This window comes from Neolamprologus brichardi, chromosome 11 (assembly GCF_056152115.1).
Source record: "Neolamprologus brichardi isolate AB-2024 chromosome 11, ASM5615211v1, whole genome shotgun sequence".
NCBI lineage: Eukaryota > Metazoa > Chordata > Actinopteri > Cichliformes > Cichlidae > Neolamprologus > Neolamprologus brichardi.
The window spans coordinates 15,365,856-15,390,410 of record NC_142114.1 but is presented as its reverse complement, the minus strand read 5'-3'; the positions used below and the strand labels follow the sequence as shown (position 1 = coordinate 15,390,410).

Genomic DNA, 24,555 nt, shown 5'->3' with positions numbered 1-24,555 from the left:
CAAAAAATTCTGAGCACTCAATTTGACTGAAGTGGCACCATGAAAGAAAATGCTGGTTCAAAATCTTTACTTCCCTGATTTTTAACCAAATGTATTTTTTACTTCTTTTTTTTTTTTCCATCGGTAATCTGAGATTTTTTGCAAAATAACTGGGGAGGTACCCAGTGACAACAAGAGCACTGAAATCAAAACAATACATTTCGGGAACTCAACTTCCTGATTTTTACAACTCAGTGCCAACTTTAACCACTGCTGTCTAGGTGTCATGCCATTCAGTCACCTCGCTACAATATGATGTCTCATACTCGCAGTTTTCTTCCTTTCTTTGTGCTTTTGCTCGTCTTTTCAACAGACGGTAAGTTAGACTTTTTATTTATACTGCTGATCAAAGTGATACAACAGACTCAAATAGCTACTTAGCAGCTATCTGTTTAGCTGTAGCATGTGATGTGTGATGATAGGATATACATTTAACTAGCCATATTAACTACTGTTTGTTGGAAAACATTTTTCAGGCGCTCTCTTTGGATGTTATGTGGCTCATTGCCAGTTTACTTCCCCTGACGGCCACGATGCCATGTTCGTGGATCAGTTTTACTTTAATAAAGTGCTAGAAGTCCAATACAACAGCAGTGTGGGGAAAGTAGTCGGTTACACAAAGAACGGAATAAAAGTTGCAGATAAGCTCAACGGTGACGAGGGCTTTATGAAACATCAGATATGGAAATCAAACCTTTGCAAAAGAAGTGTCCAAATGTTTTACGATGGGCGCCAGAATTCAGGTAATTTTCACAAAACATCACAGCAATTATCTCGAAACTGTCTCTCTTTCTTTCAGTCTACAAAGAAAGTCAAGTTTTGTTTTAATGACTTGAATGTTTCCTGTAGTCGAGCCCTACGTTTGGCTGAGGTCTGTGGATGCAGCAGACAGCCGACGTCCAAGCATGCTCGTCTGCAGCGCGTACAACTTTTACCCAAAACAAATCAAACTAACGTGGCTCAGAGACGGAAAGCAGACAACAACTGATGTGACTTCCACTGAGGAGCTGCCAAATGGAAACTGGCTCTACCAGATCCATTCCTACTTGGAGTATACACCCACACCTGCGGAAAAAATCTCATGCATGGTGGAGCATGCAAGCCTCATGAAGCCGATGATATATGACTGGGGTAAGAGAGTATTTAATGCCACCTGTATCTGAGCTTTAGATTAGAAAATTACACAATATTTCATGCTATTTTTGACATGTTTACCTAAAGCCAGTTAACTTAATAATAAGTAAATGCCAGTTACATTTAATCCAAATCATTACGGTCATAACTGATTATCATTCAAATGCAACTTTGCTTTCTTTGTGGATATATCCACATTTTCCAGCAGCATTCCTTTGAAATTTTATGAGAGAACTCCAACAGGGAATTCACAGTAAAAGTCCCATGCTGCCACACATTAAAAACGACCAAGAGGATTTAGCGGCATAGCAGTGATGTGGTTAACACTGTCACCTCACAGCAAGCAGGTTCCTGGTTTGAAACTCCTGGTTGGCCAGGCCTTTCTGTATGCAGTTTGCATTTTTTCCCTGTGCATGTGTAACTCTAGTTACTCCAGCTTCCTCCTAAAGTCCAAAGACAAGCATGTTACTCTAGGTCAGCTCACACTTCTAAACTGGCCATCCACATGAGGAAGATTAATAAAATACTGCATGAATGTATGATTAAAATGCAACTTGTAGTCTAATGCACTTTGGAGTTATTAATAATATAAAAGAAGTGTCATCTAAATGTGAATACATTACATTACGACATCAAAGCACTATGTAGTCATTAGAAAAAGGATTATCTGATCAGAAAAGTGAAAGATTCATATATTTATTTATTAAACATCAGTGTAAAATATGTAGATGTAATCTGCTGCTGCTGATAAATGTGTTTTCAGAACCATCGCCTGACTCAGGGAGAGATAAGATTGCTGTTGGTGCAGCAGGGCTGCTGCTGGGTTTGGTGTTTTCAGTTGCTGGGCTCATTTACTACAAGAAGAAATCCAGTGGTGAGAGATTCTTTCTAATAAACATAAAATAATGTTTTTGTCATGACAGCATCTACTGATAAGATCTATTGATAAAAATGTTGAACCTTTCTGCAGGGCGGGTCATGGTGTCAATCACCGAGGTAGATGTTTATATTTAACAGTTATTTTTCCATCACTTTGAAACAGATGTGGAAACATCTACCAGACTATAATAAATCTGATTTTCTTTTTTCTGCAGGTTTTATACCCCGATGACACACTTTGAGTCGAAGCAGCCTTTTGGATTTCACTGAGATTTTGGTTCTGATTATGTAAAACGTTGTGGTCGACTTGCTTGTCCTTAAACTGTCGTCTGAGCTTTTCACAGACACACAGAGACTCACATCATCCACATTTTCTCCTCACACTGTAAACTTGATCCAAACTCTGCATCACATCAGCTGAGCTTCCACCAGCAAACAGCTGTGTACTGTTTCCTGTCTGCTTCATTTTGGAAAGGAGAATTTAAAAATTGAATGTAATATGATGGGGTTTTTTTTTTTTTTTTTTAGCTTACTCTACCGCCCTCAAGTGGCCAAAAAATCTGTTAATGCAGGTAAACCTTCAGCACATGTCGAAAATGGCAGCTGTAAAGCACTGCTGGGTGAAAACAGGAAATGGGCAGTAAGGGCATAATATTTAGACATTGCAGAGAAAACGTGTAATTATTTAAATTCATGTTTATCTAGTCTGTGTAACAAACATGTGTCATCCTGTCTTTCTATCCCAGCTACCCTGGTGTGGATGGTAAATCAATTTCAGCATTAATGTCGTTTAACTACTGATAATAAATATAACACTTGTGTTTGCTTAAACATTCCATCCATGTGTGGTTGAGGACATACATTCACAGGCCATTTCTTTAGGTACATCCATTTAACTGCTTGGTAACAGAAATATTTAATTAGCTAATCACATGGCAGCATCTTAATGCACTTAGGCATGTAAAGATGGTCAAATCAAAAGGGAGGCAGGTGATTTAACCAACTTGAACATGACATGGTTGTTGGTGCCAGACTGGAGTGTTTCCAGAACTATTGATTCTTTCACAGAGAATTGTATGAAAAAGAGAAAACATCCCATCAGTGGTAGTTCTTTGAGTTTAAATGTCTTGCTGATTTCAGCGGTTAGAGCAGAACGGTTTTGGGCTCATAGGAAGGCCACAGTAACTAAAATAACCACTCGTTACAACCAAGGTTTGCAAAAAAAAGAAAAAAGAAAAAGCACTGCAGCAGCAGAAGACCACACCGAGTACCACACCTGTCAGCTAAGAACAAGAACAGTTGTTACAGACTCAAAAGTGGACAAAAGAAGATTTGAAAACTGCTTCCTGGTCTGATGAGTTGATTTCTGCTGCAACATTCAGATGGTAGAGTCAGAACGTGGTGTAAAAAACATGAAAGCCTGGATCCACCCTACCTTGTATCAACAGTTCAGCCTGCTGGTGGTGTAACAATGCTTGTGATGTTTTCTTAACATTATGACCATGGTGTACCATCTTCTGATGGCTGCTTCCACCAGGATAATACAACATTGTCACAAAGCTGAGATCACCTCAAACTGGTTTCTTGACCACTAAATTTAGTTCGCTGTCCTCAAATGGCCTCCAAGTAAATAGATGTCAATCCAACAGAGCACCTTTAGGATGTAGTGGATCAGGAAATTCACATCATGGTTGTTTAGCCAACACTAAATTTTATACAAAACGACGATAAAGTGATTCAAAGCTTTTTGTATTCTGTGTGTTTCGCTTTGTGTTTTACATAAGTACTGTAATCTACCGATACAAAATTTGCTTTACTAGCAATGTGTAATGTTTTGTTTTATAAATTACACTTAGAAAATATATAAATCCTGAGTTCTCCATTTGACTGAATGAAAAAAAATGCTGGTTCAAAATCTTTACTTCCGGATTTTTAACCAAATGTATTTTTTACTTCTTTTTTTTTTTCCATCGGTAATATTTATGCAAAAATAACTGAGGAGGCAATATGAGACCCACTGACATTATGAGCACTGAAATCAAAACAATACATTTCAGGAACTCAACTTCCTGATTTTTACAATTCAGTCCCAACTTTAACCACTACTGTCTAGGTGTGATGCCATTCAGTCAACTCGCTACAATATGATGTCTCATACTCGCAGTTTTCTTCCTTTCTTTGTGCTTTTGCTCGTCTTTTCAACAGACGGTAAGTTAGACTTTTTATTTATACTGCTGATCAAAGTGATACAACAGACTCAAATAGCTACTTAGCAGCTATCTGTTTAGCTGTAGCATGTGATGTGTGATGATAGGATATACATTTAACTAGCCATATTAACTACTGTTTGTTGGAAAACATTTTTCAGGCGCTCTCTTTGGATATTATGTGGCTCATTGCCAGTTTACTTCCCCTGACGGCCACGATGCCATGTTCGTGGAGCAGTTTTACTTTAATAAGGTGCTAGAAGGCCAATACAACAGCAGTGTGGGGAAAGTAGTCGGTTACACAAAGAACGGAATAAAAGTTGCAGATAAGCTCAACTGTAACGAGGGCTTTATGAAACATCAGATATGGAAATCAAACCTTTGCAAAAGAAATGTCCCACTGATTTATGATGAGCTCCAGAATTCAGGTAATTTTCACAAAACATCACAGCAATTATCTCGAAACTGTCTCTCTTTCTTTCAGTCTACAAAGAAAGTCAAGTTTTGTTTTAATGACTTGTGTGCATTGAATGTTTCCTGTAGTCGAGCCCTACGTTTGGCTGAGGTCTGTGGATGCAGCAGACAGCAGACATCCAAGCATGCTCGTCTGCAGCGCGTACAACTTTTACCCAAAACAAATCAAACTAACGTGGCTCAGAGACGGAAAGCAGACAACAACTGATGTGACTTCCACTGAGGAGCTGCCAAATGGAAACTGGCTCTACCAGATCCATTCCTTCTTGGAGTATACACCCACACCTGAGGAAAAAATCTCATGCATGGTGGAGCATGCAACCCTCATGAAGCCCATGATATATGACTGGGGTAAGAGAGTATTTAATGCCACCTGTATCTGAGCATTAGATTAGAAAATTACACAGTATTTCATTAGTTACTTCATTTTACAGGTTTACACATCTAAATCAACTCAGTGAGAGCTTAAACATAAAATATAGTTAGCTGATACTAAATACAACTGACCCAAATGCAAATTTTCTGCTTTTTGTTTGCGTAAAACAAGAAACCTGTCAGCTTAAGACAAGAGATGTTATAAAAGGTGTTTCATGCTATTTTGGACATGTTATCTTAAAGCAAATTTACTTAATAATAAGTAAATTCCACTTACATTTACTCCAAATGATTTAAGTACATTTTCTACCGGTATTTCTGTATTTTCAGTCATAACTGATTATCATTCAAATGTGACTTTGCTTTATTCTTGGATCTATACAATCAACATTTTTCAGCAGGTATTCATTTGACATTTTATGAGAAAACATCAACGAGGAATTCACAGAGTAGAAGGCTGATTTTGCCACACATTAAAAACGGCCAAGAGGATTTAGCGACATAGTAGTGATGTGGTTAACGCTGTCACCTCACAGCAAGCAGGTTTCTGGTTTCAAACTCCTGGTTGGCCAGGCCTTTCTGTATGCAGTTTCTCCCTGTGCGTGTGTGGGCTTCCTCTAGTTACTCCAGCTTCCTCCTAAAGTCCAAAGACAAGCATGTTACTCTAGGTCAGCTGGTACTTCTAAACTGGCCATCCACACGAGGAAGCTTAATAAAATACTGCATGAATATACAACACATTGTAGTCTAATGCACTTTAGAGTTATTAATAAAGTAAAAGTATTGTCATCAAATTGACTCGTGATTCATATATTTGATATATATCAGTGTAAAATATGTAGATGTAATCTGCTGCTGCTGATAAATGTGTTTTCAGAACCATCACCTGACTCAGGGAGAGATAAGATTGCTGTTGGTGCAGCAGGGCTGCTGCTGGGTTTGGTGTTTTCAGTTGCTGGGCTCATTTACTACAAGACAAAATCCAGTGGTGAGAGATTCTTTCTAATAAACATAAAACAATACTTGTGATAAGATTTAATAATAAAAATGTTGAACCTTTCTGCAGGGCGGGTCATGGTGTCAACAACTGAGGTAGATGTTTATATTTAACAGTTATTTTTCCATCACTTTGAAACAGATGTGGAAACATCTACCAGACTATAATAAATCTGATTTTCTTTTTTCTGCAGGTTTTATACCCCGATGACACACTTTGAGTCGGAGCAGCCTTTTGGATTTCACTGAGATTTTGGTTCTGATTATGTAAAACGTTGTGGTCGACTTGCTTGTCCTTAAACTGTCGTCTGAGCTTTTCACAGACACGCAGAGACTCACATCATCCACATTTTCTCCTCACACTGTAAACTCAATCCAAACTCTGCATCACATCAGCTGAGCTTCCACCAGCAAACAGCTGTGTACTGTTTCCTGTCTGCTTCATTTTGGAAAGGAGAATTTAAAAATTGAATGTAATATGATGGGGTTTTTTGTTTTTTTGTTTTGCTTACTCTACCGCCCTCAAGTGGCCAAAAATCAGTTAATGCAGGTAAACTGTCTCTGGGGTTTTACAGAGGATGGTCTGAAAAAGAGAAAATATCCAATCAGCGCCAGTTCTTTGGGTTTAAATGTTTTGTTGATGTTAGAGGTTGAGAACAGAATGGCTTTGGGCTCATAGGAAGGCCTCAGTAACTAAAATAACCACTCGATACAACCGGGGTTTGCAAAAGAAAAAGCACTGCAGTCGCAGAAGACCACACCTGTCAGTTAAGAACAAGAACAGTTCTTACAGGCTCAAAAGTGGACAATAGAAGATTTGAAAACTGCTGCCTGGTCTGATGAGTTGATTTCTGCTGCAAAATTCAGATGGTAGAGTCAGAACGTGGTGTAAAAAGCATGAAAGCCTGGATCCACCCTACCTTGTATCAACAGTTCAGCCTGTTGGTGGTGTAACAATGCTCGTGAACAGTATAACCATGGTGTACCTTCTGCTGGCTGCTTCCACCAGGATAACACACCATGTCACAAAGCTGAGATCATCTCAAACTGGTTTCTTGAACACAAAATTTAGTTCACTGTCCTCAAATGGCCTCCAAGTGAATAGATATCAATCCAACAGAGAACCTTTGGTATGTGGTGGATCAGGAAATTCTCCGAGGCATCTGTGCCATCAAACATTAAAGCAGCTCCGAAGGCGATGTGATACTAGTAAGTTACACCTTATAAAAAGGCTGCTGAGTGAAAAATAATGTGCTTTTTGCAAGTAAAACAAGCTGTCCCCAGTTAGAAAATATACAAATAATTCATCTCTCCTTATTGTAAAAACTTGATACATTATAGTAGGAAGACTAGCCCACAGGGGAAGTGATACAATGTAATATTCAGCCAGAAAACCAGTCATGTGGATGTTACTTTGATCCTTAATGTAGATTAAACATTGATGCAGAGCAATTACTGTCAGTCAATAACATTCGCTGTTGGCAATGAATTCTGTCCAGGATGACACACCCTGCCACACCAAAAATATAGTTCGGGAATGATTTGTTTGATGTCTTTGTTCTGAAACAGCAAGTTCAAAAATAAAGAAAAAAAATTTAGTGAAGAGCTCCAATAGGAATTTCTTTTGCTTTAACTTATAAAGGAAGAGACTTCAGGCTAATTGAAGTCATGTTTGTCAGTAATCACTGGATTAGCTGTTCCACCAAAGTCAACAAAAAACCAACAAAGGCAGAGAAGCAGCAGCCAGAAACCATGACGTAACACTGCAGTGAAAGGAAACTTCACTACAGATCTCCTTTGGAAATATTTAAGAAAAATGGAAATGCATCCAGTGTGTCTGAAAGTACAGAGTGCATTTTGGTGAGAACATGAGAAATCCACAGGGACCTGTGAACCCTGCAACTGTGGACACTAACTTCATTCATTATATACCACTTCTGCTTTCAGGGTTTTTACTACTTCTGTATACTTAAAAAATTCAAACGTACAGATTTCTGTGGCGTAACGTGGATAAAAACATCATCATTTCATTATTATTAAATGAGAACCACAATTTAAGTGAGTATAGGAGACACAGATTTTTCTCTCTAAACTACAAGAGGGAAAGGATTTTATACCCTTATGTGTGTGCGCGTGTGTGTGTGTCTATAAGCAAGGTCTTCAGCTTATAGTGCAGTTTTGTTTTGTTTTTTTAACAGTTCCTCTTTTTTGAGAAACTAAACATGTGACCCATCTTAGAACAAAAACCTCAGAATGAGCTTCAACTGCAGGATAAGGAAGTCGGAAAGTATTGAAATGTGGAGCAGAACTGCGGTAAAGCCAAAAAGATGGTGTAATAAATTTCATAACATCATGTGAATTTTGGAGGCAACTTTTCTGTAGGACAGTGAATGCACGAAAGTTATGTAGCTACTGGCAAACAATCTCTCTGAGGTATCTCGCCTGTTCAACCGGTTAGACTGCTGCATTACCATCAGTGGTCATGTGCTAAGAAGGTGTAGCCGGGCTTTATTGTTAACTGACCCTGAAAGAGATCGTAGTTTGCATTTTGTTCAGTTTGGACCAGTGGGGAAATTTCCGATGATGGCCACCTGCAGCTCACACATGAGGCGCTCTGCTCTCGTAATCCTGCTGCTCAACAGCTTCTGCGTCTTCTCTCAAAGTAAGGATGAATTTCTAATTTACTCCTTTACTATAAACTCATACTATTCAATGTATGTTTGAATTTTCTCAACTTGTGGCTATAGTTGTTAAAACAGCAAAACAAGTCGTCTGGTAACTTGAATTTTCTTGTTCATTAATACTACTGTGAGGTTAACAATAACACCCCAGCTTCACTGGCATGTATTTCATCACTGCTCTTCGTGATGCAGTCTTATTTTTGATGATTGATTTGATGTTATGAAATGTGTTACACGTTTCCTTTATTTTCCTTTAGTTTGTTATTTAATACTCATGTCTTACTCTTTATATTTTATGTACAGTGACAATAAAGGGCTATTCTGTTCTATTCTGTTCATACTAATACATTTATTGTTATTCTCTTGTTTGCATTTTTTGTCTTTTTTTCCCTCAGTTTCACATGAAATGACCTATGTCGTGGCCTGCTTTGATGATGGGAGAACTGAGGCACAGGTTGAATTTGATGCTGAGGAGGTTATGTATACAGATTTCGAAAGACATGAAGTTGTATACACGGTGCCCCGGTATTTTATATTTAACCCAAGTGAAACATTTCAGAATTTGAATGTATATAACAATGCACAAAAAGCCAAGAGAACATGTCCAGCGCTTCTGTCATACTGGACAGTAGAGGAGAAAAATCCACCTGAACATAAAGGTAAAGGATCTTTATTCTTGTGTTAACTTCATGTTGTAACATTGCTGATAAGATCTGATGATGTTAATTGTGTTTGATCCTACCACAGACCCCCCCGCGAGCATGCTTTACCCTGCAGATGAAGTCGAGCTGGGAGTTGAAAACAGCCTGATCTGCTTTGTGAATTACTTCTATCCACCTGACATCAATGTCAGCTGGACCAAAAATGGTCATCCAGTGTCTGAGGGGGTATCGCTCAGTCGGTATTTTCCCAATAAAGATCAAACCTTCCACCAGTTCTCAACTCTGGTGTTCACCCCGAGCGAGGGCGACATTTACAGCTGCACCGTGGAGCACTCGGCACTGGAGACACCCCAAACAAGAATCTGGGGTAAATATTTGCCCTAATGAATAAAAATAAAATGAAAAGATTTGTTTACTGTTGTCAGTAATTATGTTCTTTTTCTTCTTCTTCTGCAGAAACAGAAATAATGAAAAGCCATGAAAGTCATGGACTGGATGTTTTCTGTGCAGTGGGCCTGACTCTGGGCCTGCTGGGAGTGGCAACGGGAACATTTTTAATTGTAAAAGGACTTGAAAACAAAAAACAATATCTATCTTAAAGAGATTCCACACATGAAAATCACACAAATAAACAACAAAACTGGGGCACAAAGTCAGTTCATTCAATAAAGAATGAATAATTCAACATTTATGTCAGTCCAAAGGTTAAAAATTAACTGTAATGAAACAGTATCCACTAATCACATCCAGTCTTTATTGTGAGAAGTGTTTCAGATTCACACAGGAAATTCAAAAGGCCATTTGACTTTTTATTTCCTTATTTAAATTGCTGCTGTTTGCTTAGGCTGTTGCAGCACTTTTAGTTAACATGCAGTCATTTTCTGCAGTAGTAGCTCTGCAGTGTAGTGGTTTGCACATTCTTCTAACAAGCAGAAGATCTCTGGTTTGATCCTGGCATGAGACACAAATCCCTTGGGGGTTGTGTCAGGAAGGGCAGAAAAGTTTGCCAAGTAAGCGATAGGGAGCTGCTGGCCATGCTTGAGACACAAAAGCAGTGAGAAGTATCTTGTTATTATGAATTATAAATAAAATGTGCTAAAACAGAGTCTCTAGGGGGCAGCAGTAAAATGTAACAAGGTTTTCTCAAGTAGTGAAGACTGGATTAAAATGTTTGCATTATATGCACAATAAATATAGTTTGCCATAGCTGGGCAATGAAGCTAATTTTTGTCTGTAACCAAACACCAGTTTTATTGTTTATGTAACTTTGGTTGTTATTTAATCTTCTTTTCTATACCAGCAAAATAAAGAAATCTTTGTTGAAAAAAAATGACTATTGTCTTTCAGCTCTTTATCTTTGGTTACAAAACCTGTAAAGCTCTGATGTCCCATTAAATAAACACATCGGCCATTAAAATCAGCATTATTACAAATAAATAAAAACATATTTCCTGATATGCTATAGGTATAGATATAAGCAGCTAGCCTGCTAGTGTTCAGATAAATGCAAAACCAATAAGTTTTATAAAATCAAATATAAATGTTTTTAGTAACTTCAGACTTGAGAATTGCTTGTTTTGGGTTGTGTTTAGTAATTCAAACGAATCAGGGTTAACTCTGTGGATCTTACATAAAAATTACGGCTTGACTGTGTTTAAAAAAAAAGCTTTACTGTCTGCACAAATCCGACAATAAAAGTAAATCTTGTCCCACAGAGCACCACGCCTACTAAAAGCCTGCATAACAATACTGTTGCTCAATCTGGCGATTCACTTCCTTCTGCAACAAGATCAGACTTCTTCCTATTTTCATTCGTGATTCCTATTTTTTCACCATGCATATTTGCTGCACTTTACTGCTAACAAGTATGTTCCTCTTATTTTCAAGAGCAGGTAGGTAACTTCAAGATAATAGCTGTTTATCGGTCTTACAGTAAAAATAAAAAAGGCGTTTGATTCATTTGTGTTATTTAGTAAACACAAGCTAATGTTTAAGATTGTCGAACTGGTGCTTGCGTTGTGTGTGAGAAGACAACACACATGAGCATTTCGGCATCAGCTAATTGTTGACTTTGTGTTACAGATGCTTACTTTGGTTACGGGTTGATTCGTTGCCTGTTTACTTCCGAGGATGATGTTGTTTATCTGGTACAGCTCTACTTTAATAAGGTGCTTCAGGCTCAGTACAACAGCACTTTGGGGAAATATGTCGGCTACACAGAGAAAATGAAAGAAATTGCAAATGAACTCAACAAAAACCAACGTTTCTTGGAACAAGAAAAAAAGAACAAACAGAAGTGCAGAACCAACGTCCCGCTAGTGTTTGATGTGCTTTCAAGACCAGGTGAGCATAGAAAAACTCTGAAACTCTAACGATGTTTTAGATTCCAGCAGCCATTGATAGTTACACTTCTTATTTCTGTGATATCAATAAAGCATTAGGTAACAGCATGGTGCTCTACAGGGACTTTCCCTAAAATGTTTTTAAGTACGTGAGAAAAAGATTGCTGGTGACTGAATCAGTGACTGAATCCTGTGACTGGTAGGTTTTTGAAAATTACTAACAGTGCTGAAGTGTTTTCCACTGTCGCCTCACAAAAAGAAGGTTCCTAGTTTTAACCCAACCTGTGGATTTGCGCGAAGTTACCATTACCTCCCTGTGTTCAACTTCCTTATACACTCCAAACTGATGAATTACTGATGAATGAAAATCTCTCCTGATTTGTGCGCCATCTCTTTTAAATGTTGAAAGTGAAAACACTTCCATAAAAGAAACACCCCTGCGTGCTTAGTTACTGCTCTTCAGCCCTCTTGATGCATTTTAGGAATTAAGATGTCCCTCTATTAACCCTGGTCACGAGCAGGAAGATGGATGAACAAATTAGAGAAATGAGAAAACCCTAGACTGAAAGTAAAAAGCTCAGAGGACACGAAAGAAAAAGCAGTTCCCGAAATAAAACAGTTAGTAGAAACAACAGAGCTAACAGAGAATTCATCACCAGGAAACAAGGAGACAGAATGGCGAGGAATATTAGCGAAAATTCGAAAAAAGATACCACAAAACAGACAACCACTAGGTAACACATACCCAAGCCATCTGCCATGAACAGTCAGGGGTGAGGAAAGAGAGACAGGACAAAAGACACAATGTGGAAGAGAGCCAGAGATAAACCTGAAGATCTGAGTGCAATGATTAAATGCAGCGTAGTTTATTAATTAAGGGAATGTTCCGAGTCAAAAGATCCAGCCCAAATTATAAGCTTAATCAAACAGAGGGTTTTCTGGGAATACTGTTAAATGTTTAATTCCACCTTTCCCACACGATCCAAATTAATGTGGTGGGTGGGGTCTTTTACATTTTGAGAGAATTGAGTCTACTAACAGGTTAAATGCAATTTTGAGAAGGTCATTATCAGGATATACATGGATATTAAAATGACCTACTATAATTATTTTTATTAGAGCTGAGGACTAAATTAGAAAGTCTAAGAATTCACGTAGGAACTGTGAGTAAGGGCCATATGAATGATAGTTAACAGCAAATAAAACTGAGTTTTCCGATTAGAGTTTACAATGTTAAGAGTTCTGCTTTCAAATGAAATCTAAGAAGTTGTAAATCTGGATCTATTCAAAGCTTGAGTGGAAGATTGCTGCCACTCCTCCTCTTTGGTCTGTGCTTTGAGGATTCTCACAGTTAGTATGGCTCAGATTAATTTCAACTATCTGCTGTAACCAAGTCTTTGTAATAGGAGCAAATCAATATGTTTGTCAATTATTAAATCATTTACTCACAAAGGCTTAGAAGACAGAGACCTAATTTTTAATACTACATATTTGTTTACTCTTTAGTGCACTTGAGGGTGCTTTGTTGTGCTTTCTTTGTGAATTTTTTAATTTAAATCTGATTTTTGGTTTGCTTTTTGCCCGACTGGTAACACGCCATCCTCTATCGGAATAGAGGATTACAGGAAAACTGAAGCTCCAGAGAAGGATATAAGGCTCATTACAGAAACTGTGTTATTGCTGCAATGCCTAATCAGTGTTAATTGATGGTATTTAATTTTATACCAAATAATTCTGACTGTCTGTTCTTTCTGCAAGTTGAGCCCACAGTCAAGCTGAGGTTAGCTGAGTCACCAGAAAGTGAACATCCAGGCACGTTGATGTGCAGCGCGTACAACTTTTATCCCAAACAAATCAAACTGACGTGGCTGAGGGACGGAAAGGAGGCAACATCTAATGTGACTTCCACTGATGAACTACCCAACGGAAACTGGCTCTATCAGAGTCACTCCTACCTGGAGATTATACCCAAACCTGGAGAGAACATCAGTTGCATGGTGGAGCACGCCAGCCTCATGGAGCCCAAATTTTATGACTGGGGTAAGACAGTGAAAGGAAGCTTATTCTTGGACCTCATCCTGGTTTGTGATGTTATTAAGTAAGACTTATTAAATTCACAGTTTATAAATGTAATATAGTGACACATGTGTTTTCAGATCCAACATCCGAGGCAGAGAAGAATAAGATTGCTATAGGTGTAGCAGGGCTGCTCCTGGGTTTGGTGTTTGTACTCGGTGGAGCTGTTTTCTACAAGCGGAACACTACAAGTGAGAAAAATGACAAACGTCACCTCCTTAATGTCTCTATCTGTAACCTGAGCATTTATATTAGTAAATTTTAGGAATAACTAGTTTACTTGCTCTGTGGGTAACAAGCTGTTCACTCTAACAGTCATTATTTCCACATCTAACTCTACCGCACTTTGTAGCAGCTGCAATTTTAACACATTAACACAAAATTATTGTTATTTAAAAACGGATACATTTTAACTCTGTCTTCTTGTTATTATTGTATAGGCCGGATATTGGTGCCAACAAGTTAATCTACCTGTTTGGAGGTACTGTCTGAAGGTGGAATCATCTAAGAAACAATGGCAGCAAATGGAAAAAAGTCAATTTTGAGTTTGCCAACTGGGAAAATATACTAATACTTTGTCCATTTAGACTGGAGAATTCAGAAATATTCAGCAAAAAAAGGAAAAAATATGACTTAAGACTTTTGTTTATAAAACATCACAACTAAATTAACAATGTAACTAATTATTTAATTAATTAATTTAGATTTCTCAGAGTGTGGGCTGTAAATGTTCATGTTGACAGAGATGCTGCTGTTTTGAAGGTCTACTTGATCGTGAAATGTTTTATTAATATTACTGAAAATGTTAAAAATATGTATCTGGGGCTTAGATAAAATAGATATATTTTATTAATCTAGTCATTCAGTTATTCTAACAAGCTGATTTATTTATAGACTTAATGTGAAACTGCATCGTGCAATATGTTCTTTATTTTCTTGTTCCAGCTGTTTTAACTTAAAGATTTCGTTCTTTTCTTTGTCAAGTGTGAACTGGATACCTTTAGGTTTGTAGGGCCCAGTTGTTCAAAAGCAATGTGGCAGGATAAGGATTATTTGATGTGAAATATCAAAATTAACCTGATCCCAGCAAGGGGCTGAATTTGGTCTGGATTACAAAGGAAAAATGAAACAAAAACTCAAAAGGAAAAGAAAAATAGAACTGGTATACTGAGTTTTTTTCACCACTGTTTTTACATTTTGTATTAAGTGGTATATTTATAAAATAATATATAATTTCCTACATTTATTTCATAATTGTATTGATGATGCCTTCTTCAGTTCTAAATATATAAAATATACGATAACTGAGTTGTGTGGTGAAGTCGTTAATGTTAACTAAAAAAGGTTATTAAGAATTTTAAAGGTGATCACAGTAGGTAATAGTAAAATCATTAAAAACTTTAATCTATGCATATGATATTAATTTTTGTTGCCATCTGCTGGTCATTTTTTAGTTTAGTAAGTCGGGCCCGTCGCAGTAAAGACAAACATTGCAGAACATGTGTTGCTGCACAAAAGCAATCAGAGATGTTCATGTTTGTGAAGCATGGTGGCAGTAGCATCATGGTGTAGTCCGTCTCAACAGCAGAGGCTGAAGTCCTTTTCAGGTAAAGTTTTTACAGTAGACACAACAGTCACCTCAAGGTGCTTTATATGAAAAGCTAAACCATACAATAGCACATACAGAGAACAACCCAACAATCATATGATCCCTTATGAGCAAGCACTTTTGGGGATAGTGGGAAGGAAGAACTCCCTTTTGTCAGGAAGAAACCTCCAACAGAACCAGGCTCAGGAAGGGGCAGCCATCTGCTGCAACCAGGGTGAGGGGAGGAAGACAGGACAAAAGACATTAATTAATCAGTCAATCAATGGGAACCCCCCTAGCAGTCTACACCTATTGCAGCATAATTAAGGGAGGATTCAGGGTCACCTAATCCAGGCCTAACTATATGCTTGGCAACAAGGAAAGTTTTAAACCTAATCTTAAAAGCATAGATAGTGTCTGTCTCCCGAATACAAATTGGAAACTGATTCCAAATATGAGAGGCCTGAAAGCTAAAAGCTCTGCCTCACACTCTACTTTTAAATACTCTAGGAACCACAAGCAAGCCCGCAGTCCGAGAGTGAAATGTGGGTCATTAAGATAAGATTATTTAAGACCTTTTATGTGAGGAGCAGTATTTTGAATTCAATTCTGGATTTAACAGGGAGCCAATGAAGGGAAGCCATTACAGGAGAAATATGCTCTCTCTTTCTCGTACTGCAGCATTTTGGATTAACCGAAGGTTTTTCAGGGAGTTTTTAGGGTATCCTGATAATAACGATTACAGTAGTCCAGCCCAGAAGTAATAAATGCATGAACTAGTTTTTCAGCGTCACTCTGAGACAGGATATTTCTAATTTTAGAGATGTTGTTCAAATGGAACAAAGCAGTCCTACATATTTTTTAATACGTGCACTGAAGGACATTTCCTGGTCTAAAATGACTCCAAGGTTCCTCACAGTGTAACTGGAGGCCAAGGTAATGCCATCAAGTGTAAGAATTTGGTTAGATACCATATTTCTAAGACTTTTAGGGCAGAGTATAATAACCTTACTTTTATCTGAAATTAGAAAATTAGAGGTCATCCAGATCCTTTTGTCTTTAAGATATTCCTGCAGTTTAACTAATTGGTGTGTGTTTCCTGGCTTCATGGATAGATAAAGCTGGGTGTCATCCACATAGCTGTGAAAATGTATGCTATGCCTTCTGATAATGCTACCTAAAGGGAAGCATGTATAATGTAAAGAGAACTGGTCCCAGCACGGGAACCTGTGGAACTCCATAATTACTCTCAGTGTGTGAAGAAGACTCTCCATTTACATGAATAAACTGGAGTGCATTAGATATGATACAACACTATTACAGCACTATCTGTAATACCTACAGCATGCTCTAATCGCTCTAATAGAATATTATGGTCTAGCAGGACAAGTACAGAGATGAGTCCACTGTCAGAGCGCCATAAGAAGATCATTTGTCACCTTCACTAAAGTTGCTTCTGTACTGAACTGTAAATGCCAGGTGGATGCTTCTCACCTGGCATTGACAACTGAGATAAACAGTGAACTGACAGCCTTTCAGAGATAGCGAAAAAGCTCTGGGGTGAATCTGGTCTAGAGTCACTTTCATATCTGAATACACTCACTACAGATGGTAGGTGGCCAGAGTTTTTGAAGTGACTCTGGGATTAAAACATAAAGTACTGAAAACTATCTAACTGACCATTACTTGATTGCATTTTTATTTTATTTTATTTTTTAAACAGTAGTGGAAATACATTGGTCAGCTGCAGTTGTGGGGGGCATTCTAAAATTTGTGTTTTTGATCTGTCTTGCCTGACTAAAACATGTTTGTCCTACAATGGCCACTGTAGTGTAATGTGTAGTGTATGTACTTGAATTGGGATGGATAAGAAAGCAGAACTGACAGCTATCTGCTGACATCTAGTGGTTCCCGCTTGTTACACATTGCGTAAATTTACAGACCTCACAGTACCATATTATTTTAACAAAGCCCATTGCTCTCAGGCTGCAGGAAAAACAGCTTCATCAATTCAGTCATCTGATCTCAACCCAACAGAGCATGCTTTTTAGATTAGATTAGATAAAGCTATTAATCCCTCGGGTGGGTTGCTCCAGGAAATTCTGTATAATTGCAGTAGCATTTTAGTTTTTGAAGACAAGACTTAAGGCAGAGAGACCCCCAAGCAAGCAATACTGAGAACAGCTACAGTAAAGGCCTGGATGAGCATCTCAAATGACAGAAAATCCATTTGGTGTCTATTGATTCTAGACTTCAGGCCTTTACTGACTGCAAAGGAATCATCCAAGTACTAAAATCTAACCTTATATTTAAACGGATGTTAGTTTTTCTAGTTATCGTTTATCTCGTTGAATTAAATCTGACTGTATGCTCTTCAATAACACAGTAAGAGAGCTGAGTCCTGTTGCAAAAATATTTACAACCTTACAACCAGAATATTACCAGACAGACAGAGCCAGTAAGATAGCTGCGAGGATGCCTTTTGGTAAGAAGCTGGGCCTGCAGAGGCAGTGTGATGCTTTGTAATATTCTGCTAAGAAACCTTGAGTACCAATCTTCTCATTGATATTCCTCATGTAGGCACAGTTAATTTTTTTGCTTTAGCTTATCATCAGAATCTTTAAAAACCAATCTGGTTTAACCCGAACAACTTAAATTCCTCCACTAAGTGGTTTTAGTGAAGTAAAAAGAGACTTGTAAAAGCATTTAATGTGTTGTTGTTAAAACAAACTCAGTAACATGCCAGCAAAGGCAGAAAAGAAGAAGCCATAAACTATGAGGTAAACAGTGCAGTTTGGTAAACAGTGATTCAAATCTTCTTTGCAGATGTTTATGAGGATGGAACGTTTCAAAGTATTTTGTGCATTTTAGTGAGAAGGACTGGATGTAACTTCTTTCGTTACCATAGTAAATCCACAGGGACCTGCGAACCCTGCAGCTGTGATTGCAACACCTTCAACTTCTGCTTTTTGGGTTTATGCTACTTGTGTGTAGTCATTCTTATCACACGTGCTACAAGGAAGTTAGAAAGTTTTGGACTAAAACTGTGGTAAAAACCAAGGAATGTGGTGTATTACTCATAACCTTGTGTAATTTCTCATATTTCTGGCTGATGATGCAAGAACTGTTTATGTAATTACTGACAAATTCAGAATGTCTCAGTTACAGGAAGGAACCTAGGAAGTAAGGTGTGATCAGTCTGTTATTTTCATTGACCTGACAGAGATTAAATGTGTGGCCTTGAATTGGACAATGTTGAATTTCCTGACAATGGCCACTCACACATGAAGCGCTCTGTGGTCATAATAATCAATCTAAGAATGAGTTTCTGACATTCCTTCAAACTTCACCTTTCAATGGGCGTCTTTTGATGTTTCTCTAGACAACCAAATACCCGAGAGTTAAACAGAACGACCTTGTTCGTCTAATTTTCTATTGACATAAATTTATACATTTATCATTTAAGTTTTTATTCTCAGTTGCAATAGTGACCTGTTTTGACAATGATATAAGTTAATTAAATTCAAGGCTGAAGAGCTTTTTTAATGTTAATTATAAAAGACATGGGGTTGTATACACAGTGCCCACCTATCTTATGATTAACCCAAGTCAAATATCTGGAGATCTGAGAACACAGAGAACAAATGTGTTATACATTACAGAAAAATACAGAAAAATCCACCGGAGGAAAAAGGTACATGAGTTTTACTGCTGTTTACTTCATTTATCTTTGATGTAACATAACTGGTAAGATATGATGGATCTTAGTTGTTTTTAAACCCACCACAGACCCCCTGAGAGCATCCTCTGTCTTGCTGAAGAAGTTGAGCTGGGGGTTGAAAATAGCCTGATCTGCTTTGTGAATCATTTCAACCCACCTTCCATCAATTTCAGCTAAACCAAAAACGGCCATCCAGTGTCTGAGAGGGTGTCGCTCAGTCGGTATGTTCCCAATAAAGATCAAACCTTCCACCAGTTCTCAACTCTGACGTTTAGCCTGAGCGAGGGCGACATTTACAGCTGCACCGTGGAGCACTGGAGAGACCCCAAACAAGAATCTGGGGTAAATATTTAGTCTTATGAATAAAGCAAAAATAAAAAGACGTTTTTACTTTTGTCAGTAATGACAATATTGCAGGTATTCAGGTTAATGTAAAACCGATGAGTTTTATAAGGTCCAAAAAATGGTTTTTTTTAAATATTTTTTTATTCCCAAAGGACTTAAAAGAAACTAATATCTCAATCTATTATAGGCATGAAACTACAAATACACACAATTCGCTGCACAATATTAAGATACAAATATCAGACCTGCAGCAGTAATTTTTCTTCAGGTTATTTTAAACGGAAAGAGGGCGTTACTGCTAGGAATTTACTCCAACTTGAAATACATAACACAATATACTAGAGTTCTGATTTTGGAACTAAATTCCTTGTTTGCACTATAATAAATTGCCCAAGCGGGGAAATGAAGCAAATTTTGATTACTAATTCATCTCAAGCACAGTTCCTTCTTTTATCATTTACAAAAACCTTCTTTTTTCTCTCCATGATGAAGGCACCACTGCTTGGATATCAAACAGATGTGTTACGGCCTTCCTGTATGTGGTTTCAAAAACAGTTTAAACCAGCTTTAGGTGAAATTTTACACAAGTTTTTACAGTCTGCAGGGTGAGTTAGGGTGAAAATAAATCACACCACATACATACACAGGGCACCACGCCTAGTCTTTAAAAAGTTTATTGTTACTCAAGCTGCAGATTCACTTCCTTATGCGAGAAGATCAGACTGATTGCTACTTTCATTCGTGATTTCGTGTTCGTCACCATGCACACTCACAACTTTTTGATACTACCACATGTGCTCTTGATATTTTCAACAGCGGGTAAGTAACTTTAATATATAAACTATATTGTTTGTGTTACAACAATACAACAATAATATCATTAGAGAAATAAAAATACAAGCAAACCTTAAACTGGTGCTTTTGTTGTGTGTGAGAAGATAAAAAAAACATGAGCATTTCCATATTGGCTAATTGTTGACTTTGTGTTACAGATGCTTACTTTGGTTACGGTGTGATCCGTTGCCTGTTTACTTCCAAAGATGATGTTGTTTATCTGGCGCAAGTCTACTTGAATAAGATGCTTCTGGGCCAGTACAACAGCACTTTGGGGAAATATGTCGGCTACACAGAGAAAACTAAAGAAATTGCAGACAATCTCAATAAAAACAAAGGTTTCCTGGAACATGAGAAAAAAAACAAAGAGAAGTGCAGAACCAACATCCCACTCGTGTTGGACATTCTTTCAAGACCAGGTGAGCACAGCTGAAACTAATGATGTTTTAGGGTTCAGCAGCCTGCTCACTCTGGGGTCTCTTTAGAAACAACTTGATGCTTTAGAGCGGCTTTTCTGAAAATGTTTTAAGACCTTTATGAGGGAATGATTGCAGGAATCTGTTCATCAAGTGGGCTGAAAGAAGTGTTCAGATCATTTCCTTAGTGAAAAGCATTCATGTATCATCGTCGAAACACCTGCAATGTTTTTTTTAGAATCAGGACAACATACGCGGCAAAATGCAGCTCCTGAAACTCTTCATCTGTTCCACTGTTACACATGTCTGACTGTAATCTAAATAATTACAGAAACTTAGTGTTATTGGTCCAGTATCAGTGTATTAACTGATGATATTTCATTTTATATTAAATAGCTCTGTCTGTTCTTTCCTCCAGTGAAGCCCATTGTCAGGCTGAGGTTAGTTGAGTCAGCAGATAGCAAACATCCAGGCTTGTTTATGTGCAGCGCGTACAACTTTTATCCCAAACAAATCAAACTGACGTGGCTGAGGGACGGAAAGGAGGCAACATCTAATGTGACTTCCACTGATGAACTACCCAACGGAAACTGGCTCTACCAGATTCACTCCTACATCGAGATTTCATCGAACCCTGGAGAGAAAATCAGCTGCGTGGTGAAGCATGCCAGCCTCACAGAGCCCAAGGTTTATGACTGGGGTAAGAGAGTGATTGGAGGAAAGTTTATCAGTAGACCTCATATTGGTGTTATCCTTCTAAAATAAGACATATTAAATAAATGTGTATATCTAACACAGTGATAAATGTGTTTTTAGTGCCAATAACTGAAGCAGGGAAGAATAAGATTGCTGTTGGTGCAGCAGGGCTGCTGCTGGCTTTGGTGTTTCCAATTATTGGAGTTATTTTCTACAAGAGGAAGGCCACAGGTGAGACACATAACCAAAAATAACCTCGAACGACAAATTCTGAAACTGTAACTTGGGTAATTGCATTAGTTAATGTAAGCAGTGTGCTGATTATTCCCCATTTCACTCTAACAGTCATTATTCCCACTTCTAACTCTGTCACGGTTACCGTAGCAGCTGCAGTTTTTACTTTAATGTTTTAACACATTAACACAAAATGTCTGCAATCTAAAATGAACAAATTTCAACTCTGTTGTTTTTTTGTTTTTTTTTATTCTACAGGCCGATCTAACTGAAATAGTGGGGAAAATGAGGTTTAAGGTGGATTAAAGGCCCTGCAACAGACTGGTGACCTCTCCAGGTCACCTACCTCTCACCCTGTGACACCTGGGCTCCAGCCCCACCACCACCCTGAAGTAGTTAAGTGATGGAAGGATGGAGATTAAATCAGACTTTTACACTCAGATTGAAATGCATAAAATTATTTATGATATATATATATATATATATATATATATATATATATATATATATATATATATATATATATAAAATGACTGAACATTGTGAGTTTGTGAGCTAATAAAAGATGTCCTTACTTTGGCCACTGAGGTTGGTCAGTTAAAAAATATTCAGGAAGAAAACAGATGAAGTTTGTGACTTGTTGTTATTGTCATTCATAATCTCGTACGCTGTGGCGTACACTAGTGTTAAACGAGTGAGGTGAAGTTTCAGGGAAAAGGTTAACAGTTGTGACTTTTATGAACCATCACTATGAATTAAAAAAGGCAAGTTGAACTATTATATTTGCATTTATATGACATTTATATATTTCATTAATTTATGTAGATTTCTCTGTGCTGTAAATGTTCTTGTCAGCGACGTCGCTGTATTGAAGGTCTGCAACCATTTTCACTTAGATAAAATGATAGTGACTACAAATTTAAATATTTATATATTTTTCTACATTCAGTCATTCTGACAAGTTTTAAAAATTATGCCACGTCTTGATAACGCCAGCTGGACATGTCACCAAACAGGACGAATAAACTCTGGCAGTGTAGCATGTGCCATCTAACGGATAAACGCAAAATAATGAGCTCCAGATTAAATTTAAGGCAAGCTATAAAGAAGCAGTGTGTCTGTTACGAATGCTGACATTGAGTTTATACAGGTTACAATGAGACGCTGTAAGAACAGCCTTTCTCTAAGCTCATACTTATAACTCATATACTTCTCTTGCAAACAAATATGCTAACTGGCTATTTTTTGAGTTAAATGTGAGGCTATCTTTGTCACACAGAAAACCATTACTGCTAGAAGTTCTTCTTTATAAGCTTTTATACTTGCTATGTATTTGGTTTTGGCTTAGTTTTTGTTCAATAAATAATGACTTGGTGTGATATGTCATGTGTTGTTGTTTATTTGAGGATGTATTCAGCCAAGAACTCCACAGAATACAATAAAAATTGAATTGAAATAACAGAGCAGGGCTACAGAATACTAGAAGACAACCAACTCTGTGGATGTGAGTATTTATGAAGTCAGGTGAGCAGCAGAAATCAGTAAAATCTCAATATCAAATGTTCATGAATGTTAAAGTCAAATTAGTGAAGTGTCCTGATTGTGTGTCATCATAGCCGACACATATAATGTCTCTACAATAAAATCAGCTGTGTTAAAGACATTGGTTTAATGGTTTTGGATACTGAAAAATACTTTAAAGCAGGTGTTCGTAAACAGAACTCTGCTGAGTTATCTGTGCTCATTTTTCTCTCTCAATTCATATATCAACATTCCCACAGGTTTCAAAGCTGAATTTAGAGAAATCTGCAAGAAGTCTGATTTATCTACTTTATCTTCATTCCAAAAACCTGAAATCATTTATCATTTGTGAAGCTCGGCAGTTTTTGTTTTTCCATTTTCTTTCCTGTGGTAAACAAAGCTATGTGCCCCTCTATAGCCTGCTCTCCTGTGGGTATTTTTGGTAATCTATGGGTTAAAGAAGCCCTCAGTAGTGTCTTATAGATGAGACTGCTGGCCATGCTGATTAGTTGTTTAAGTACAGAAGATAGGATGGCAAATCCTAAAGGCTCAAACAAAAGCAACAGGCTTTGTTTTGTCCCATCTTCCTGTGCTTTACTTGCCCTTTTTATCTTCTCTTTCTTCGAAACCTCGAGCAGAACCAGGCTCAGGGAAGCCCCACGATGAGCTGAGGGGCTTCCCTGAGCCTGGTTCTGCTGAAGGTTTCTTTCTGTTAATAGTGTCATGGTCCTGGGTCTGTATCTCAGTGTGTGTATTTTCTGGTTTAATTTATATTCTTTGAATTAGTTTTAATCATGTTTGAGTTTCCTTGCTCTTCCTAGTTTAATCATTTGTATTTCTAATTCTTAGGTTCTTGTTCATTTAGCCTGTTCCCTTTTGTGCTCTGGTTGTCTTGGTCTCGTCTGAGTTCTCCCCTTTTCACCCTCTCTGTGTTTCCTTTTTTATTTTGACAGTCTCCCGTCCTGTGTTCAGTGTGTTGCTGTGTTGATGGTTTGGGACAGCTGTGTTGGGGGACAGCTGCGTTGCTGTTCAGTGTGTTCAGTTTTTCTTCCTCTGTGTCTCATTGTGTCTGATTACTTCCAGCTGTGATCCCTCCTGTTTCCCATCCTCTAATTGTCTTCTGTGTATTTATGTCCTCTGTCATCCTCTGCTTGTTGTTGTGTTGTCCCCACATCGCTGTGTTTCCTCTGTGCTTCTTGGATTCCTTGTAATTCCTAGTTTCCAGTTTTAGGTTTTTGTTTCCTTGTATTTAGTGTTTGGATTTTACAGCAAATAAAATCTTTTCTTTATCCCTCTGTGTTATGAGTCCTGGGTTTGGGTGCTACTCCTGCCTAC

General features: G+C 37.8%; 5 protein-coding genes and 1 long non-coding RNA gene across 6 annotated transcripts in view; 5 read left to right on the top strand and 1 right to left on the bottom strand.

Annotated features, from left to right (window-relative positions):
• Positions 1–193: 193 nt before the first annotated feature.
• On the top strand, positions 194–2,803 carry LOC102789433 (rano class II histocompatibility antigen, A beta chain-like). Its single transcript, XM_006801474.3, has 6 exons — positions 194–355; positions 516–782; positions 889–1,170; positions 1,937–2,047; positions 2,144–2,169; positions 2,268–2,803. Exons 1-6 carry the CDS (start codon positions 292–294, stop codon positions 2,292–2,294), a joined length of 777 nt encoding a protein of 258 aa, XP_006801537.2. The 5' UTR covers positions 194–291; the 3' UTR covers positions 2,295–2,803.
• Positions 2,804–4,196: 1,393 nt separating this feature from the next.
• LOC102786998 (rano class II histocompatibility antigen, A beta chain-like) lies at positions 4,197–6,325 on the top strand. The gene is made up of 6 exons (XM_006801291.2): positions 4,197–4,260; positions 4,421–4,687; positions 4,803–5,084; positions 5,986–6,096; positions 6,175–6,200; positions 6,299–6,325. Exons 1-6 carry the CDS (start codon positions 4,197–4,199, stop codon positions 6,323–6,325), a joined length of 777 nt encoding a protein of 258 aa, XP_006801354.2.
• LOC148100524 (uncharacterized) overlaps positions 5,645–24,555 on the bottom strand; it is a 25,245-nt gene continuing 6,334 nt past the window's right edge. The window contains exons 2-3 of the long non-coding RNA XR_015719775.1: positions 5,995–6,076; positions 5,645–5,745 (exon numbers count right to left, since the gene is read on the bottom strand). This is a non-coding gene — a long non-coding RNA (uncharacterized LOC148100524). The remainder of the gene's footprint in view (positions 5,746–5,994; positions 6,077–24,555) is intronic.
• On the top strand, positions 8,393–10,300 carry LOC102786689 (H-2 class II histocompatibility antigen, A-U alpha chain-like). The gene is made up of 4 exons (XM_006801290.3): positions 8,393–8,766; positions 9,181–9,444; positions 9,533–9,814; positions 9,904–10,300. The coding sequence occupies exons 1-4, from the start codon at positions 8,685–8,687 to the stop codon at positions 10,044–10,046; spliced, it is 771 nt and encodes a 256-aa protein (XP_006801353.2). The 5' UTR covers positions 8,393–8,684; the 3' UTR covers positions 10,047–10,300.
• Positions 11,238–15,029, top strand: LOC102786385 (H-2 class II histocompatibility antigen, E-S beta chain-like). The gene is made up of 5 exons (XM_087848196.1): positions 11,238–11,339; positions 11,530–11,790; positions 13,548–13,829; positions 13,946–14,056; positions 14,306–15,029. The coding sequence occupies exons 1-5, from the start codon at positions 11,282–11,284 to the stop codon at positions 14,329–14,331; spliced, it is 738 nt and encodes a 245-aa protein (XP_087704322.1). The 5' UTR covers positions 11,238–11,281; the 3' UTR covers positions 14,332–15,029.
• On the top strand, positions 20,281–21,719 carry LOC102790016 (DLA class II histocompatibility antigen, DR-1 beta chain-like). Its single transcript, XM_087848192.1, has 4 exons — positions 20,281–20,338; positions 20,512–20,772; positions 21,188–21,469; positions 21,586–21,719. The coding sequence occupies exons 1-4, from the start codon at positions 20,281–20,283 to the stop codon at positions 21,717–21,719; spliced, it is 735 nt and encodes a 244-aa protein (XP_087704318.1).

What these genes read in the sequence shown, in the direction of transcription:
- LOC102789433 (XM_006801474.3), top strand. Translation starts at nt 292, where the DNA reads ATGATGTCTCATACTCGCAGTTTTCTTCCTTTCTTTGTGCTTTTGCTC. An exon ending in GCTCGTCTTTTCAACAGACG is followed by an intron (nt 356 to 515) that starts GTAAGTTAGACT and finishes AACATTTTTCAG; the next exon opens with GCGCTCTCTTTGGATGTTAT. An exon ending in CTACAAGAAGAAATCCAGTG is followed by an intron (nt 2,048 to 2,143) that starts GTGAGAGATTCT and finishes ACCTTTCTGCAG; the next exon opens with GGCGGGTCATGGTGTCAATC.
- LOC102786998 (XM_006801291.2), top strand. Translation starts at nt 4,197, where the DNA reads ATGATGTCTCATACTCGCAGTTTTCTTCCTTTCTTTGTGCTTTTGCTC. An exon ending in GCCCATGATATATGACTGGG is followed by an intron (nt 5,085 to 5,985) that starts GTAAGAGAGTAT and finishes ATGTGTTTTCAG; the next exon opens with AACCATCACCTGACTCAGGG. An exon ending in TCATGGTGTCAACAACTGAG is followed by an intron (nt 6,201 to 6,298) that starts GTAGATGTTTAT and finishes TTTTTTCTGCAG; the next exon opens with GTTTTATACCCCGATGACAC.
- LOC102786689 (XM_006801290.3), top strand. Translation starts at nt 8,685, where the DNA reads ATGATGGCCACCTGCAGCTCACACATGAGGCGCTCTGCTCTCGTAATC. An exon ending in CTTCTGCGTCTTCTCTCAAA is followed by an intron (nt 8,767 to 9,180) that starts GTAAGGATGAAT and finishes TTTTTCCCTCAG; the next exon opens with TTTCACATGAAATGACCTAT. An exon ending in ACCCCAAACAAGAATCTGGG is followed by an intron (nt 9,815 to 9,903) that starts GTAAATATTTGC and finishes CTTCTTCTGCAG; the next exon opens with AAACAGAAATAATGAAAAGC.
- LOC102786385 (XM_087848196.1), top strand. Translation starts at nt 11,282, where the DNA reads ATGCATATTTGCTGCACTTTACTGCTAACAAGTATGTTCCTCTTATTT. An exon ending in CCTCTTATTTTCAAGAGCAG is followed by an intron (nt 11,340 to 11,529) that starts GTAGGTAACTTC and finishes TTTGTGTTACAG; the next exon opens with ATGCTTACTTTGGTTACGGG. An exon ending in TGATGTGCTTTCAAGACCAG is followed by an intron (nt 11,791 to 13,547) that starts GTGAGCATAGAA and finishes TCTTTCTGCAAG; the next exon opens with TTGAGCCCACAGTCAAGCTG.
- LOC102790016 (XM_087848192.1), top strand. Translation starts at nt 20,281, where the DNA reads ATGCACACTCACAACTTTTTGATACTACCACATGTGCTCTTGATATTT. An exon ending in CTTGATATTTTCAACAGCGG is followed by an intron (nt 20,339 to 20,511) that starts GTAAGTAACTTT and finishes TTTGTGTTACAG; the next exon opens with ATGCTTACTTTGGTTACGGT. An exon ending in GGACATTCTTTCAAGACCAG is followed by an intron (nt 20,773 to 21,187) that starts GTGAGCACAGCT and finishes TCTTTCCTCCAG; the next exon opens with TGAAGCCCATTGTCAGGCTG.